The sequence below is a fragment of the Rattus rattus genome, chromosome 13 (assembly GCF_011064425.1).
Source record: "Rattus rattus isolate New Zealand chromosome 13, Rrattus_CSIRO_v1, whole genome shotgun sequence".
Lineage (NCBI taxonomy): Eukaryota > Metazoa > Chordata > Mammalia > Rodentia > Muridae > Rattus > Rattus rattus.
The window spans coordinates 7,383,139-7,399,473 of NC_046166.1; the positions used below are offsets into that span (position 1 = coordinate 7,383,139).

At 50.4% G+C, this 16,335-nt stretch overlaps 1 protein-coding gene across 4 annotated transcripts in view; it reads left to right on the top strand.

Moving 5' to 3' along the window:
• Positions 1–15,220, top strand: part of Btd (biotinidase) — a 29,946-nt gene extending 14,726 nt beyond the window's left edge. For 2 of the 4 annotated variants that reach the window (XM_032918947.1, XM_032918948.1), the window contains exons 2-5: positions 7,877–8,155; positions 8,554–8,812; positions 12,405–12,554; positions 13,760–15,220. In XM_032918947.1, coding sequence (XP_032774838.1) covers positions 8,570–8,812; positions 12,405–12,554; positions 13,760–14,932 — 1,566 coding nt within the window. In that variant the 5' untranslated portion in view covers positions 7,877–8,155; positions 8,554–8,569 and the 3' untranslated portion in view covers positions 14,933–15,220. Of the gene's footprint in view, positions 1–7,827; positions 8,156–8,553; positions 8,813–12,404; positions 12,555–13,759 lie in introns of those variants that run through there. The other 2 variants (XM_032918945.1, XM_032918946.1) reach the window with 2 other exon arrangements.
• The last annotated feature ends 1,115 nt before the right edge of the window (positions 15,221–16,335 follow it).

Consider the following 16,335-nt stretch of genomic DNA (forward strand, 5'->3'; position numbering starts at 1 on the left):
GTAGAGAACAATTTTTTTTTTTTTTAAAAGATAGGTTCTCTCTATGTAGACCAGGCTGGCTTCAAAATCATGGCGCCCACCTGCCTCTGCCTCCCCAGTGCTGGGATTAAAAGTATGAACCAACGTGCTCAGCTAAGGAAGTGTTTTAAGTAATCCTGGCACAGGAAGCAGAGGCAGGAGGATCACTGTAAGTTCAAAACCAGCCTCCTCAGTATATCGAGAGGCTGTTTCAAGACAAAACGAAACATTGTAAATCACCATAAAATAACCCGCGTGCTCTCACCCTTCCCAGTCTTCGTCAACAGCGTACACAGCTATCCCCGTTAGTGTACACACTAAGCACATTTCGTTGTCAAGGTCTTCTTAGTTCCGCTTGAAACGTCTGCATCCTGGTCTGTACGGCTGACGTGGGTTTTTCCATGACTTTATTCCTACTGTGTTTCGTTCTGCTCGTCACGTTCCTCTGCTAGACAGGATCTCCATCCAGTGCTACGAAACATAAAGCGGCGAGGGTACCCGGTGGGCCCATGCCGAGGTGTGCCCTGAGTAACGGCACCGTGCAACTGATCTGCTTTAAAGGGGGGTTATTGGTGGAAGGGGAACGGAGTAAAGACCTGGGAAAGGGTAGAGGCAGACAAATGGACATGTACACAGACATACGGACAGACAGACAGACAGACAGACAGACAGACAGACAGACAGACAGAGGCAGAGCCATGGGCGGGGGGGGTCAGAGAAGGACAGAAAAGGGGAAAGAGAGACCCGCCAGGAACATGGGGGAACAGACACACAGAGAGAGCACTGGAGTGGCAGTGCTGCGTAATGGCGTAATGACGTAATGACGTAAGTCCTTGCCAGAGCCTAGGGAGTCACCCGTAGGCCGACATCCAGATCAGCCGTGTCAGTGCATTGAACACTGAGCACTCCATCAGAGCTTGGCCATCACCTCACAGATGAAGGAACGATCGCTTAGTTGTAGGGCCTTATCGTATTACAAGGATCCGAGCTGGTTTTAAGCTCCCGTCTATCGAAACTTGAAAGCGCGTTTTATTCATGCCCACAGATGTTTTCACTCCAGCACCTCAGACTTCATTTGAATGACTTCCTAAGATCAAGTCCCAGAGCAAACTGTGACTCACAATACGAATTCTCAGACTTGTTCATGCCCCTAAGAAGGCACCATTAGCTCTTGACTTGCTTGCCTTAGTTTTTTTCTAGACTTAAAATTTGAGAAGGTGCCCGTTTGAATTTCTGTTTTATAGGTGAGTTCAAAGGCTTTTGAAGTGTTGATGATTCACTTTCTTGTTAAGATCTGTCTTCCATCATTGTCCGTTTAAATGTTGCCTTTTTAAAAATGCTTTTGGTTTTCAAGACAGGGTCTCTCTACATAGATAGCCCTAGCTGTCCTTGAACTCACTCTGTAGACCAGGCTAGCCCAGCTGCCTCCGCCTTGCTGTCGAGGTTAAAGGTGTGCGCTTTAAGTGCTGGCTCGATGTCTATATTTTGCATATAGATTGTTTTCATCATTTTAACTGCTTCAACTCTTAGACGTTTGTTCCAAATTTCTGATGCCCAATTCTAATTTATGATCTATTAATTCCGAGTTAGGAGTGGTTTGTTTGTACGGGTCGCCAGGTGTTTGAGCTCATTTCCAAATCGTTCTTTAGTCATCCCTGGTTTGCTTATTTAGTCGACCTTTCCTCCCCTTTTTTGAGCACGGCATAAAAAGGCTGCGTGGGCGTTTTCAAAGGCAGATGTGGGTGAAACCCTGCCGGTGGCTTAAGTCCCTTTCTAGTTAAAGGGTAATCGCTCTCCTACCCAGGAAGGAACTACAATGCCTTCCTCAGCTTTGAAGTTGATGCTAGCAGTGTAGAGCCTATAGCTTTCCTGGGAGAGACCAAAACCCCCCTTCCCAGTGTATCCCCAGTGCCCACGGCACGCCCCAGGTCTGCAGGACCTGGCCCCTCAAACTTGGTAAAGCAGCAGGATTTAGGAGGTCCAGCCACATGCCTGTCCTGCCAAGACTCTGGGATGCACAGGACAATGGAAGCGACCCACATAATTCCCGACTTGACCACATCAGCCAGACAGAAAGCCTGGTGCCTCTCAGGCTGGGGTGCAGGTACCACACGCTTCCCCCAGCTCTGTACTGCTGATCAGATACATAGGCCTGGGCAGGGGGCTGCCATGTTCATCACGCTCTGCCCTCTGACTGAACACCACCAGCTTCTCTCATGGTGGAGCGCCTATGTCCCACACAGTGCTGTGTCACAGGCCTCCTCCTACTCTTGATCTAGGAACTGACCGCATCAAGACCGTGAGTTTGTCTGGCCTCTCTTCCTGAGCCTAGTGACCTTTTCCAATATGTCCCCCCTCAGCTTTTCAATGGAGAAGGGGCCTTTGCATGTGGCCCCTAGGCCTCTCGCTTTGGCCTTCTTGTTTCAGTCTCTTCCACACTCCCTGCCATCGCTCTGGTAGTGTTTCTTAGACTGTCCTATGACGGACATCATGTGGATGTGAGAGTCGGGATTCTCTGGTATTATTATCACCTACTGCCTGCTTCTGGTCTTCACTCCTCACTCTTGAGATCGCAGGCAGGAGCCCGGGAACACTGGCGAAGGCGTTTGGTTCTACCTGACAGATCCATTGTTCACCTAGAGATTGGTGCCCACCATGCATTTAATAGGAAAGGTCGGCTTTCCTGTTGTCTGTCCTCTGAGTTCATCTTCCCAGACAGGGCTGACCGGTGGCTCTAAGCCTGTTGTGTTGCAGCCTTCTGGTCTTCTAGAGGGTGGTTCTTATGACTTTAATTTTAATGAGTTCAACAGGGTAATGGAGGGCAAATTTCCACACGCACTCCCCAAACGATTCCCTATTGACGCCTATTAAGGCTCACTTCAAATAATTTTTTTTCTTTGGAGCTGGGGACCGAACCCAGGGCCTTGTGCTTGCTAGGCAAGCGCTCTACCACTGAGCTAAATCCCCAACCCCCAAATAATTTTATTTAAAATGAATTCGCGCAACATGTTGCCCAGGTTGGTCTTGAATGAGGTTCTCCTCTTGCCCCAGCCTCCTGAATGGCTGGGATTATATAACACTATTCCTGGCGTTTGGCAGATTCAGTGATGGGTCTTGGGGGCTTTGAGCATTACAGAAGAGTAGCTATCTGGGGGTGCCGCACTGTGGACTCTCCTGACCGCTTGGCCACAGTCAGCTTTGGACTTCCTTCCTCGTGCTTTCCGTGCACTCCAATGTACTCGAGAAAAACATTATGCTGGGTAGAGTAAGGCTGGGTGACTTCTCGGAGAATTCGATGTGCTCTGCTGGCCCGCTTTGTGTGTTTTTAATCAGGGACTCTGGAGTGAACACAGTAGCGTTGGTTATCTGAGGGTGTTCCGGGCCTGGCTAAGGTGAGCACCAAGTCTGTTAACCGACTGGCTGGCTTTGTTCCGTGTCTGTGCCTGCTAAGACACCCTGACCCAAAGTGACTTCTGGCAGGAATGAGTGTATCGAGCTTACGTTCCAGGCCACAGTTCAGTATAGCCGACAGGTAAGGCAGGAGTATCACACCCACAGTCTAGAGCTGAGAGGGAAGTGCGCGGATCCTCACTAGCTTGAATGCTACTGGCTTTCTCCTGTCTTAGACTATCGATGACCTAGAACTGCCTAGAACAGAGCGCACAACGGGCTGGAGCTTCCCCCATTCATTAGCAGCACACACATCCTCTTAGGCCAGCCTTCCCGGGAGATGCTAGGTGTGTCCCAGCACACCGGCCAAATGTTGCCAAATGTTGCGAGATAGTAGAAGTGGAAATGGAAAGGAAGGAATAAAAAACAAAACCCATTGCTACTGCCTCAAACGCCCACTGGTGTTATTCTCAGTTTGTCCACCAGGTGGCAGTCACACCTGCAAAATCAGCCAGCTGGGTTTTTTGTTTGTTTTTTTTCCCCATACAATGGTACAAAGACCGTCCTCACCTTAAATCCTGTGACACAGCAGGAAGATACTTACAGTAATGAACCTGGACCTAGAGTCCTGCACATGCTGCCCAATGCTGTACCATGGAGCTGCACCCTTAGTCCAGGAGGTTTTATTCTACTTAAATTGTGAAGGTATTCCCCATTTGAGAGAGAGAAAGACAACATTTAGGTTAACGTGTCACGACTGTTGGATTTCTCTTTTGGCTTAAGACAAGTTTTTCTAGTTGGTAAAGCAGAACTTAGCCCCTGCCCAAGCACAGTGCAGAGATGTTTCTGCCTATCATCGGAAAAGTGAAGCCACAGTTTACCGGCGTACCTCGGAGGACTGGATAATGTTACTTATTGTTCCTTGTGGGTTCAGCCGAGAATTCCCATCAACACTGATTGTCCTGCTGTGTTTTCCTACACATGACCTTTTCAGCTTCCAGGCTGTCATCCAGATAACGCAACAATGGCTGTCTCACAATAGAAAGGCAAGAATCCGGTCATTGTCCAGTCCACGGGGCTGGCTATCTCTGCCGTCCCAGTCTGAGGCTGGGGTCCTAGAGGATCCCTGGACTGTGGTGGTTTTCAGTGTACACTATCCTGAAGAAGTTGGATTTAACGCCATCAGCAACAGGACAGGTGAACCCGCCACTTAGAGTGGGGGCCAGTGGGGGAAAGGCAGTTTCCTTCCTCCGTGTCCATGATGTCTATGTACCTGGGCTGTCACCAGGAGGTGGGGCCCAGATAGAGGGTAGATGTTCCAGCTTCAAATAATCTGACTAAGAGAATCCCTCGAAGGAAGGAGTGTCTAGCAGCTTGGATTTTAGTTGATTCCAGATGTAGTCGAGTTGACAACCAAGATTAGTCATAACTAGTCCACCACCGCTTGTCAACTTGACACACAGTGACATCTCTTTATGTCGTGATTCATTTCCAAATGAAAACAGTAACCAGGTCATAATTCTGCCTAACCCTTCTGATGGGGTGTGGGTGGAGGACTTCAGGCCATTGACTAGACTCTGCTTGTCTTCCTGTAATCTCACCGGCCACCATTTCCCACCGGCCACCATTTCCCACCTGCCTCCTGTGCTCCAGCCACCACTGCTCCCCTGGCCATTTCTGGAATGGAGAGGCATGCTCCTGCCTCAGTCCCTCTGCATGGATGCTCCTCCTCCTGACTTCCTGTGCCATCACACACCCACCTCTGCACACCCACATCTCTGTCAGCATCACCTTCCTGTTGACTCTCCTTCCTCACACCGATGAAAATGGTACCCATTTCCTCACACTGAAAATGGTACCCACTCTCAGGGCCGGCTTCTCCTTTGCTCCTGCTGCTGTCTGCCATGCTGCTTGCTCTGCACCCAGCCTCCCGTGCACTGGGATGAGCTCCAAGAGACCCTGTTTTCACTGCAGCCTTTCTGACATGTGCCTGGGCCTGGCTCAGTTGGCTAGTATATGGATGTCTGACATGAGCATCTTCCTAGAAGTGCGGTACCGCAGAGCCAGGCCCTGTCTCAGAGCAGAGCACACCCACAGAAGGCAGATACCTTGTTTCTACAGCTGGTATGGCCCGGGTCTCTCTTCAGTCTCTCATGTTCCTTCAGTAAAAGGACTGTTACCACCATGTTGGGCTTAGGGTCAAGGTCCTGACCATCTCAAAAGACGGGTTGCTTTTTGGGTTTCCAAGAACTCCTTGACCCCAGAGCCCTTTGTTCCAGGGACCCTTGTGTCCCTGTACACATGGTTATGAGCCAGCGCCTCGAAACTCTCATCTACACATATCTGAACGTGCTGGTCCCTCCTGTCCTCTGTCCCTCCCTCCCTCCCTCCCTCCCTCACACATGCTGGTCTCCAGCCTCTGTGTAGGATGACCTTAAATTTCCTTTGTTTTTGTTGTTGTTGTTGTTATTGTTTTTTGTGTGTGTGTGTGTGTTTGTGTGTGTGTGTGTGTGTGTGTGTGTGTGTGTGTGTGTGTGTGTGTGTGTGTGTGTGTGTGTGTGTGTGTGTGTGTGTGTGTGTGTGTGTGTGTGTGTGTGTGTGTGTGTGTGTGTGTGTGTGTGTGTGTGTGTGTGTGTGTGTGTATGTGTGTGTGTATGTGTGTGTATGTGTGTGTGTATGTATGTGTGTGTGTGTGTGTGTGTGTGTGTGTGTGTGTGTGTGTGTGTGTGTGTGTGTGTGTGTGTGTGTGTGTGTGTGTGTGTGTGTGTGTGTGTGTGTGTGTGTTTTGGGGGGGTGCTGGTTAAAGCCAGGGCTCTGTGTCAGGCTAACACTCTGTCAGCTGAGCTACATTCCTAGTCCCCAGGCCTGTCGTTTTAAGATGGAGCCCCTCTGCTGCTGCTGAGCCCTTCAGTGTCCTTGTTAGGTTGGTCCCAGACTGTCTGTGAGACGCCAAGTGCGGAGGGAAAGCCGGCCTCACAGCCTTAGCGAAATGTCTCCTGCTTCACCGCTGTTTGGGAAGGGCGAATTCCTGAAGCTATTTTTGTTACAGTTACTCATTCTCTCCTTCCCCATTAAGCCCGAATCTTTCAAGCATGGATATGTGGTTAAATGTGCATAGTGTCTAATTATTGATGTGCGCATGCGTGCACACACACACACACACACACACACACACACACACACACACACACGTACACGAATGATTGCCACTTAGATCTTTCTTACTGGATTCTTCCCACAAATAATACAGATTTTATTTTCTGAAAATAGAAAGGAATGCGGTCTCTTGCTGGCTCTGCTGTGCCTTGTTTTGCTGGATTGCATGTTCTTAGAGCTAGGTGATTTGTATCCTAGGGCAGGGCTCAGCCTCAGTGGTAGAGCCCTAGGCTGGCCTGTGTGAGACCCTGAGTCTTATCCCATCCCCTGGTGCACATGCAGAGACCCGTGAATGGTCTTCCTAGCCCAGGAGTCCTGGCTTGCTCCTACCAACGCCTGCCCCACGTGTCTCTACCTCAGCTCTTCAAGAGGCCACGGACCTTGGACTTTAAAAGTGTTGTCACTAGGACTGTGACGTCACCCAGACTACCCCCCATTAGCATCCTTTCAAAGTGGGATGCAAAGTCGGTTTTTTTTTTTTTTTTTTTGAGTCGTTTAAAATTATTCCTTGGTGTCTTTAGAGACAAAGTTCCAATAAGAAAGCTTATCAATTATACTTTTGTTAACATTCCAAAACTCATGACTGCTTGCTCAAAGGCCCCTTGTTCTTACCACAGAACATTGCTTACAGGGTCCGGATGAGTGGCAGCAAGCCCTGGTCTTTGTATGGGTACATTTATCCCCGAGGGAGACAAGAAGCAGTGTGAGATGAGGGCTGGGAGGGAGACGGCCTCTCCCAAGGAGCGTTTGCTGTTGAAGGGTTCTGAATGAGGATCTCTAGGTCTATTCTGTTGCTGAAATAATTGTGGGTTGTTTCTGGAACTTTTTAGCTAAATACACAGAACTCCCAGTAGCCTGTGGAGTTTGTTTGGGAATTGCAAACATAGGCGTCTTCGGTTGAAGTTTGGACAGATGTTATTTTGGGCCAGGGTGGCGCTATTTTCTCCTTAAAGAACAGCAATGGGATTCCTTGGTTTGTCAGTTACCTTGGTATTGAACCGAGATTCCTGGGCACTTGTCAGCCCGTCTGTCTCCACGGGGCAGCTGCCTGGCTGCGGTCCACTGCCTGATCAATTTCCGTGCCAAGGGAGGGGCTTTAGTCTGGAGGCCCCGGGTGGCTTTCAGATCCTAGCCCTGCAGGCATGGTGGTGCATAGATGTGACCCCAGTCAGTAACACACACAGTTATTCGACGTAAATGTTTCTGTTTCTCGGGTGGAAGGAGAGGGGATACAGAAATGTAACTTACTTGTGTCTACTTTCTCGTGCTAAGTAGAGTCTACTCACTACGAAAATTCCGATTTATTTTCTAGAAAATCCCATGTTACCATTATGAGAAGGATTTTCTTTCCAAAGCGGTACGTCCTTAAGCAAGTGATTCGGAGTAGCAGACAAAGCAGAAAACAGTGAAAGCCGTGTGCGGGACTCTGACAGGGAGACTTCTTTATGGCTGCCCTGTGGGTGACACAGCAGATGCTAGAATTCCAAACCGCCCCAAATAAAAACTGAAGAATATCGGCTAGGAAGCTGCCCTGCGTTCGGGAGCCTCAGGACCATCGCGGCTGTCCTAGAGGGCTGACCTGCAATGCTATGTATGTAAGAAGACTCGAGCAAAGCATCATCAAATATATCGCAGAATTGTGCCCAAAATTCAGCCCAGTTCCTGCAGCGCAGGGTAGGTGCCTGACTAGCAAGGCAGTGACGCACTGCAGGCTTCCTGCATGCCGCGTTAGAACACTGAGGCAAACACCGAGTCTGTTTTGGAAATGTTCTGAAGCCAGTCTATTAACACAGCGAGCCGTTTGAAACGCAGCGCTACGTGTTTGGAGAGAAACACACGGGCTTTTATTAGGGACATGAAACAAACTCTTTGAGCCCCAGCATCGCTGCGGGCGAGTGTAATTGCCAGGATTAATAAATCACAGCTGCGAAAGGCTGTCCTTGGCAGCCTTCCTTATTCAGCTCTTCTCTCTTTGCCGGTTCATTTCAGATTTACGGTCTGCATTATGTCTGGAGCCCGCACTGCGCATGCGCTCTTCTTCCTCCTCGGCTGTTCTGCGCTTGCGTTGGGCGTCTGCTCAGCCTCCCTGGAGCACCGCGAGGCTGAGTACTACGTGGCTGCCGTGTACGAACACCGATCGGTCCTGAGCCCAAACCCCCTGGAGCTCAGCAGCCGCCAGCAGGCCCTGGAGCTCATGAAGCAGAACCTCGACGTCTATGAACAGCAAGTGATGGCTGCAGCCCAGAAGGCAAGAGCAGCTTTCTGGTCCTGAGCCGGGCTCAGGGCTCGCAGAGCCAGCAGCTCTGAGTGAGGAAAAAAAAAACCCAGGCTCCCAAGATCCTCCTGAGAAATCGGGTCAGCTTGCAGATGGCTGGCTGACATCTTGCTACTCAAAAGTTAGTCGGTGGACCAGCCCATACGTGGCAGCTGGTTAAATCAGGCCCCGCCCCTGGCCCCCAGAGCCAGAACTTGCAAGGTGTCCCCGCGGAGTGTTTGGTCCATGTTGGAGAAGCAGTGCCTAGTTCACTGATTCATGTGCCTTTTCCTGGGTATCAACAGCGAATTATAAACAAGAGCTGGGGTGCAGGGCTGGGGCTGTAGCCAAATTTTCAAAGCCCGTCCCTGGGGTGGGGTGGGGTGGGGTTCTGATATTCAGAAAGACAAACAAACAACCTTGAAAGCCCTTGAGCACAGGGAACCCCATCCACTGAAAAGGCATTCAAAGCTTATGGGAACTTGAAAGAGCCCACAAAAACAAAGGCTGTCTGTCTGCACATTGTCTGCACTTCATCCAGATGGGGAGCCCTTAGTCCAGACAGAATAGGACCCCAGGCCCACACCTTCCTAAGAGCTTCCTGCTCGACTGTCTTTCCTTTTCTGCCAACCAGGAAGGGTGGGGTGGAGTATAGGCTCCCCTGGGACAGGGCAGGAAGTGCTGCTCTCATAAGAAGCTGTGGGGTTGGGAAGCCTGGGACCAAGGGAGTCTGGGCTTCCTCCCTGTAGGCGTGGCCCCCGCTAAGCCTGCTGCTTGCGGAAGGCCTACTGGGCTGAATGGTCAGCGAGCCAAACTTCTCAGCTGCTGGCATAGACCTGGCCATGCCAGTCGGTCCCATTACCCCCACTCCCTCATCGCATGACCTGAAACCACACAGCTACCTCGTCTTGGTGCGTTTTAAAATCCTGAGTTAGTCATTGTGTATGGTCCAGCGCTCCTGATGGATGGCGCTCCTCTCTTGGCCACCTTCAGTGTTCCCAGGTCCACGTGTTTCATTGTGTAACTGTGGAAAGGTTTCTTTTTTTTTTTTTTTTTTTTTTTTCTTTTTTCTTTTTTTGTTTTTTTGTTTTCATAGTTCTGACCTTGAGCTCAGAAAAGTAGCTGAGTTCCCTCTTCTGGGCACCTGGTGAAAGCATCGTCGTCCGCCCCCCCCCCACTCCTCCACCCCCACCCCCCACCCCCCCACCCCGGCGAAAAGCCTCAGCTTCCAGGCCTCTCAGGCTTCATGCTTAGAACTGTGGTCCACAATCCCGATGCTGTGTGACTAGGGTGGGGGGCAAGCTTCTCTCAGCTTCTCTTATTTCAGATGTTCTTCCCAGGACACTTCTGACAGTGACATCACGCCACATTTCCAAGGCACTTATGACTCCTGTTCCTTTACACACAGAGCCACGTGCTGTCCTTCTGCACTTGGGCAGTCAGTCAGCAGACAACCTGCGCAAGCCTTCTCACCTGAGCCTGATGGGCTATTCAGGGATCTCCGCTGGCAGCATTCATACATTTGATACTTGTCCCATTTATGTCCCTGCTGAAGTCTGCGTAAAATAAATCCCAGCTGCACCTTCGGGTCCCCTACCAGCACTGACCCAGACAAGGGCAGGTCCTGTGGTGCCGGAGTCAGTGGCACAGTGCCACCTCAGTACCCTCAGCGTCACCTCTTCTGGCTTCTCCATCTGTCCACCGTGACTCACCGAGTCCCCTGCTTAGAGCTTGCATAGACGCTTCCGTGAGTCATGCCAGCTGCTCTCAGGGGTGCTTCTGTGCTGTCAGGTGCCTCAGCACCTCGGCTGCGTCTGTGGACACAGAGTCTCATATCAGACTCACCTAGGGCAGGAGTTCCTCACACGCCAAACGAGGGACTGGTCCCCCGGCACTGAGGGGAGATGAATCAGACGGCCCCTTCCCAGGGTTGGTGGCCTTCGTTCTTCAGGAGTTTCTGATCTCCTGCCAGGCCACGGCTGAGGTAACGGAGTGCAGTGTGTGGATGTAACTGAAGAGGCTCCATCAGATGCCCTTCAAGGCTTTTACCTTCCCGAATAGAGGGAAAGCTCTCTCCAAATAGAATTTTCAAGAAGTCAAAGGTGTGACTCAGGCAAATACAGAATGAACATTTTTTTTTTTTTTTGGTTCTTTTTTTCGGAGCTGGGGATCGAACCCAGGGCCTTGCGCTTCCTAGGTAAGCGCTCTACCACTGAGCTAAATCCCCAGCCCCGAACATTTTTATTTAACGCGTTAGACAGTGGTGGGAATTCGAGGGATTGAACCGTTGCCTGTCGGCCCAGCATTGGCTTTGGGGGAATTCGATGCTAGGCACAGATGTAGCTTTCAGTGTGAAGACCTTTGTTTTGGATTTGGTTTTGAAACACAGTGTCATCTGTTAGCTAGCCGGGCTTTGAGCTCAGGGCCCCCCTGCCTCCGCCTCCCACAGTGCTCTTCTAAGTAACAATCCAACAGAGGCCCATTCTGTCCACAGTCAGGTCGCCCACTTTAGGGAGCCTGCTAATCTGGAAGGGCTAACCTGCTGCATCTTTTTTATCATAGAGGTTGGATTCACATGATCAGTAGAGGAGGAACGGTGGTGTCTTACATATGGGGTGGCCATGACAGATGGTATTTCTGGACGTTCTCTATAGGAAAGACACACGCCACACAACACATCATCTCGTGTGTACCCAGATACACAGAGGGAAAAGAACAAGCGAAATGCTAACAAGAGCACCTTTGTATTAGGCGGTGTGCGCGCGCGCATGCGTGCACGCAAAGGGGGCAGGGTGGAGAGTTTGGAGCTTGATAACCAGAAGGGGGAAACCCTAAATAACGTCGCGTTGCACTGAGGGAGTAGGCGTTATTGCCCGATGCCTGCGCCCTCTGCATTGGGTCAATGTTCTAGGCTTGACATTTTAATTCACAGAACTGGAGAGCCCCAGCAGAGTGAGGTGCAAAGGGAGAGCTGAGGGCAGACCTGTTTGCTTCTCTCTCCCTAGGTTGCTGTAGATGGCACAGGGAGCCCAGTGTGGGGAGAAACCTATAGCATAGCCAGAGCCACTAAAGGGACTCCCTTAGTTCAGCACACTTGGTACTCATCCACGGCCCCCAGAGTCACTACTGGGACTGCTCGGCGGAATCCTCTCTCAACAAAAAGTGCAGCCAGGACTCACCCACATTCCAGTCAGCCGTTTTATGGATGGGGCCCACATCGGTGTTTTCCCCTGAAGTTTCCCAACTGACTTCAGATGTGGGGGAGCGGATGAAATCCGAGAGAGAGAGAGAGAGAGAGAGAGAGAGAGAGAGAACTGTTCACTCAGTGAGCCCTGTGGGCGGGCCTTCAGCAATGCAGCCCACTCCTTCATTCAACCACGCATGCTCATGGGTCTTCCTAGAGGACACGGAAACGTGGGGCCATTGTCCTGCACTTGGGCAGTCAGCTGATGACCTGAGAACAAGCCTTTCTATCTGAGCTGAGTCAAGCCACCATCTTTAAAGCCCTGGTCAGTCAGCTTGCTGATGTTTGGCCATGAAGGACACGCGCTCCCCTCACCTCATGCCACCCTCTTTTTACTTCCAGGGTGCGCACATTATAGTGTTCCCAGAAGACGGTATCCACGGATTCAACTTCACAAGAACATCCGTTTACCCATTCTTGGACTTGATGCCATCTCCCAGGCTGGTCAGTTGGAACCCGTGTCTGGAGCCCTTTCGCTTCAATGACACGGAGGTAGGTGAGGAGTCCAGCAGACTGAGCGGAAACCAGGTCCGTGGCCGAGAGCCACCGCGTGCTGCCTGAGGTTTGAAGGAGGCTCTGGGAGCCAAACCACCAAACCCAAACTCCCCAGGCCCCGTGCTGATACGGGACATTACGCAGATCTTTCATTGGGAGCCACACTAATCGAAATATATTAAACAAGTCATTAAAAAAAAAAGTTCAGGGGCTGGGGATTTAGCTCAGTGGTAGAGCGCTTACCTAGGAAGCACAAGGCCCTGGGTTCGGCCCCCAGCTCCAAAAAAAAGAACCAAAAAAAAAAAAAAAAAAAAAGAAAGATTCTGTCTCAAAAAAAAAGTTCACACTGCCTGGCTTCATCCCACGCCAGAGCCTTCCAGCAATGCTGTGCTGTGTCTTTGTCTTTTCTTTTCTTTTCCTTTCTTTCCTTTCCTTTCCTTTTCTTCTTTTTTTTTAACCTAACCCTCGCCAGCATCCTGTCTTATAGGAGATATGCTACCTTCTTTTTAACTCTCGCTATTTCAAGTTTTCCCGTAAAACCCTTGGCAACGGAATTTTCCAAATTACACACAGTATATTTTTAAATGCTAAATTTAGAAATTAAAGGTGTTCATCGTGCTTTCTACATCTCCAGCACTAGCTTATGAGCCTGTTTTTCTGCCCTTGGGTCAACACAAGGTGGACCCCTCCCTGGAGCCTCTGCGGTTCTGACAGAGGTGACAAACATCTCACTCCGATTTCCGTCGAGTCGTCACTCTTGAGTCTAAGCAGGGGTCCCGGTGCTTCTTATATTTGTCCTGTGAGTCACCTGTGCAGATAGATCCTTTGCATGTTCTCGAAGCTTTTCCTCACTGACTTGTGACAGCTGCTCATATATTATAGACACAGTGCAGGACTATTTTTTTAAATAAATCTTTTTTTAACATTTATTTATTTATTATGTATACATCATACAGCTTTCTGCCTGCATGTATGCAACTACAGGCCAGAAGAGGGCATCAGACCTGATTATAAGTGGTTGTGAGCCACCATGTGGTTGCTGGGAATTGAACTCAGGACCTCTGGAAGAGCAGACAGTGCTCTTAACCTCTGAGCCATCTCTCCAGCCCCAGGACTATTTTTTAATCAAAAATTTTTATCAAAAATGCTCCCCACAAAAGGCAGGATTTAAACTCATCTCTTGTATGCATTGCCCACCCCAGGTCCTCCAGCGCCTGAGTTGCATGGCCATCAAGGGAAAGATGTTCTTGGTGGCCAATCTTGGAACAAAACAGCCTTGCCTGGGCAGCGACCCTGGGTGCCCACAGGATGGGAGATACCAGTTTAACACAAACGTCGCGTTCAGTGACAACGGAACCCTCGTCGGCCGCTACCGTAAGCACAACCTGTACTTTGAGGAAGCCTTCGATAGCCCTGCTGACGTGGACCTCACCACCTTTGACACGCCGTTCGCCGGCAAGTTCGGTATGTTCACTTGCTTTGACATCCTGTTCTTTGACCCCGCGGTGCGGCTTCTCAGAGACTTTGAGGTAAAGCACATTGCGTACCCCACGGCCTGGATGAACCAGCTGCCGCTCTTGGCAGCCATTGAAATCCAGAAAGCATTCGCCACCGCCTTCGGCGTCACCGTTCTGGCAGCTAACATCCACCACCCGACTCTGGGGATGACGGGCAGTGGCATACACACCCCTCTGAAATCCTTTTGGTACCATAACATGGACGACCCCGAAGGTCACCTTATAATTGCCCGGGTAGCCACAAACCCACAGGGCCTCGTTGGGACAGAGAATACAACTAGTGAAATGGACCCGTCCCATAGGAAGTTCTTAAAAGTCCTGTCTGGGGATCCGTACTGTGAGAAGGATGCCCAGGAAGTGCGCTGCGACGAGGCTGCCAAGTGGAACCTGAACGCACCACCTACCTTCCACTCGGAGATGATGTATGACAATTTCACCCTGGTCCCCGTGTGGGGAAAGGAAGGCCACCTCCAGGTGTGCTCCAACAGTCTCTGTTGCCACTTACTTTTCGAGAGGCCTGCCCTGTCCAAAGAGCTATATGCCCTGGGTGTCTTTGACGGACTCCACACAGTGCACGGGACCTACTACGTTCAAGCCTGTGCCCTGGTCAAGTGCGGGGGCCCTGGCTTTGACACCTGCGGGCAGGAGATCTCGGAGGCCGAGGGCTTGTTTGACTTTCATCTGTGGGGGAACTTCAGCACCTTATATGTCTTCCCTTTATTTCTCACCTCGGGGATGACCCTGGACACCCCTGACCAGCTCGGGTGGGAGAGCGACCACTATTTCTTGAGGAAGAAGGGACTGTCCTCCGGCCTGGTGACGGCAGCTCTCTATGGGCGGTTGTATGAGAGGAATTAGGAAAACTGTGGTCAGCAGGCTGGGCTGCAGGCTGGCCTTGCCTTCCCACGGACCACAGATTCCAAACACTGGGAAAACCGCCCCTGTGGCACTGGATCCCACCCTGGGGAACTGTAAGAAGATGGGAGAGGCAATTCCTCCTTCCTTTCTACATAATGACTGAGACATTTTCTGGTATTTTCTATTCACATTATTCTTTTTCAAGCCACACCCTCTTACCACTACTACACAATTGGTTTTAAAGGCTAAGCCAAAAAAATAAACGTCAGCTGCCATTCTACAAACCCACAGGATACTAGATGGTTTTCTTTTGTCTTGTTTTGTATATTTCATTGCTAAGCTAGAGACGCCGTGTGGATGTTCCCCAAGCCCTAACACATTCCGAGCTAAGAAACGCACTCTCAGAGCAAAGCCGTATAAAGGCTGCTGTGGTGATTGTCCCTATTCTGGCCAGCAGGAACTCTATCCAGAGGAGGTGGCAATGCCAGAGCCACTAGCAGTGTCAGAAATGTAGTCCTAGGAACAGCTTTTCAAAATAGAAGAGAGGCCTTTCTCACAGCTGCCTTGCTGTCAGTAGATGGGCGTGTGGGCGGGCCTCGGAATAGCTGGAAGAGCGCCCCGGTGGGGAAGGCGGGAGGGACTGGAAAACTTGAGTAAAAGAATGTTTCTGTCTGAGGCGTCTCATCTAGGGATTCCAGACTTTTTAATACATTGGCTGAGCTTTGCTCAACTGTGTGGGATACAGTGACACTGGTTTAGTTAAATGTGTACCAATAGGTCTCCTCTGCCCAGAGTGGCCAGGTTCCCTACAAGCTAAGGGAGCTGCCTGGTCAGCCTGCCGAGGTCACACACTTTACTTAGCCCAGCAGCAGCAGGCCTTCTCCAAGGCCCCACCGGTGCACACAGCAGGGGCTGCCACAGTGTTCCCCACTAGAAACTGACAGACAAGGTCAGAACAGTGAAGGCATTTATAGGCCACTGATGTCTAATTTGTGTCCAACGTTCAGAGCCATTTTAAAAAGGTATTACTTCTGGGTAGAGTAATTGTTTCCCTAATATTTTTTTTATAAAGTGTAGAATGGATAGCCGTGTGTGTGTGTGTGTGTGTGTGTGTGTGTGTGTGTGTGTGTGTGTACTTGTACCATGGAGTGTATTAGTGAGAATGAGGTAGAGGCAGGCAGATGTCTATTCAGGACAGCCAGGGATACATAGTGAGTTCCAGTTCTAAAACAACAACGACAAAATTACCAAACTGAGATGAAAACTGAACTCTTCCCAACCTCTGGCAGGGAAGGCCCTGTTCTGGTCCTTGGCAGGGCAACTAAGCGTGTACCCTGGGTTCCAATGAACGGCTCTTATGAATACGGCCTAGGCAATGGGTTTACACCTTCAGATGCTGTCTC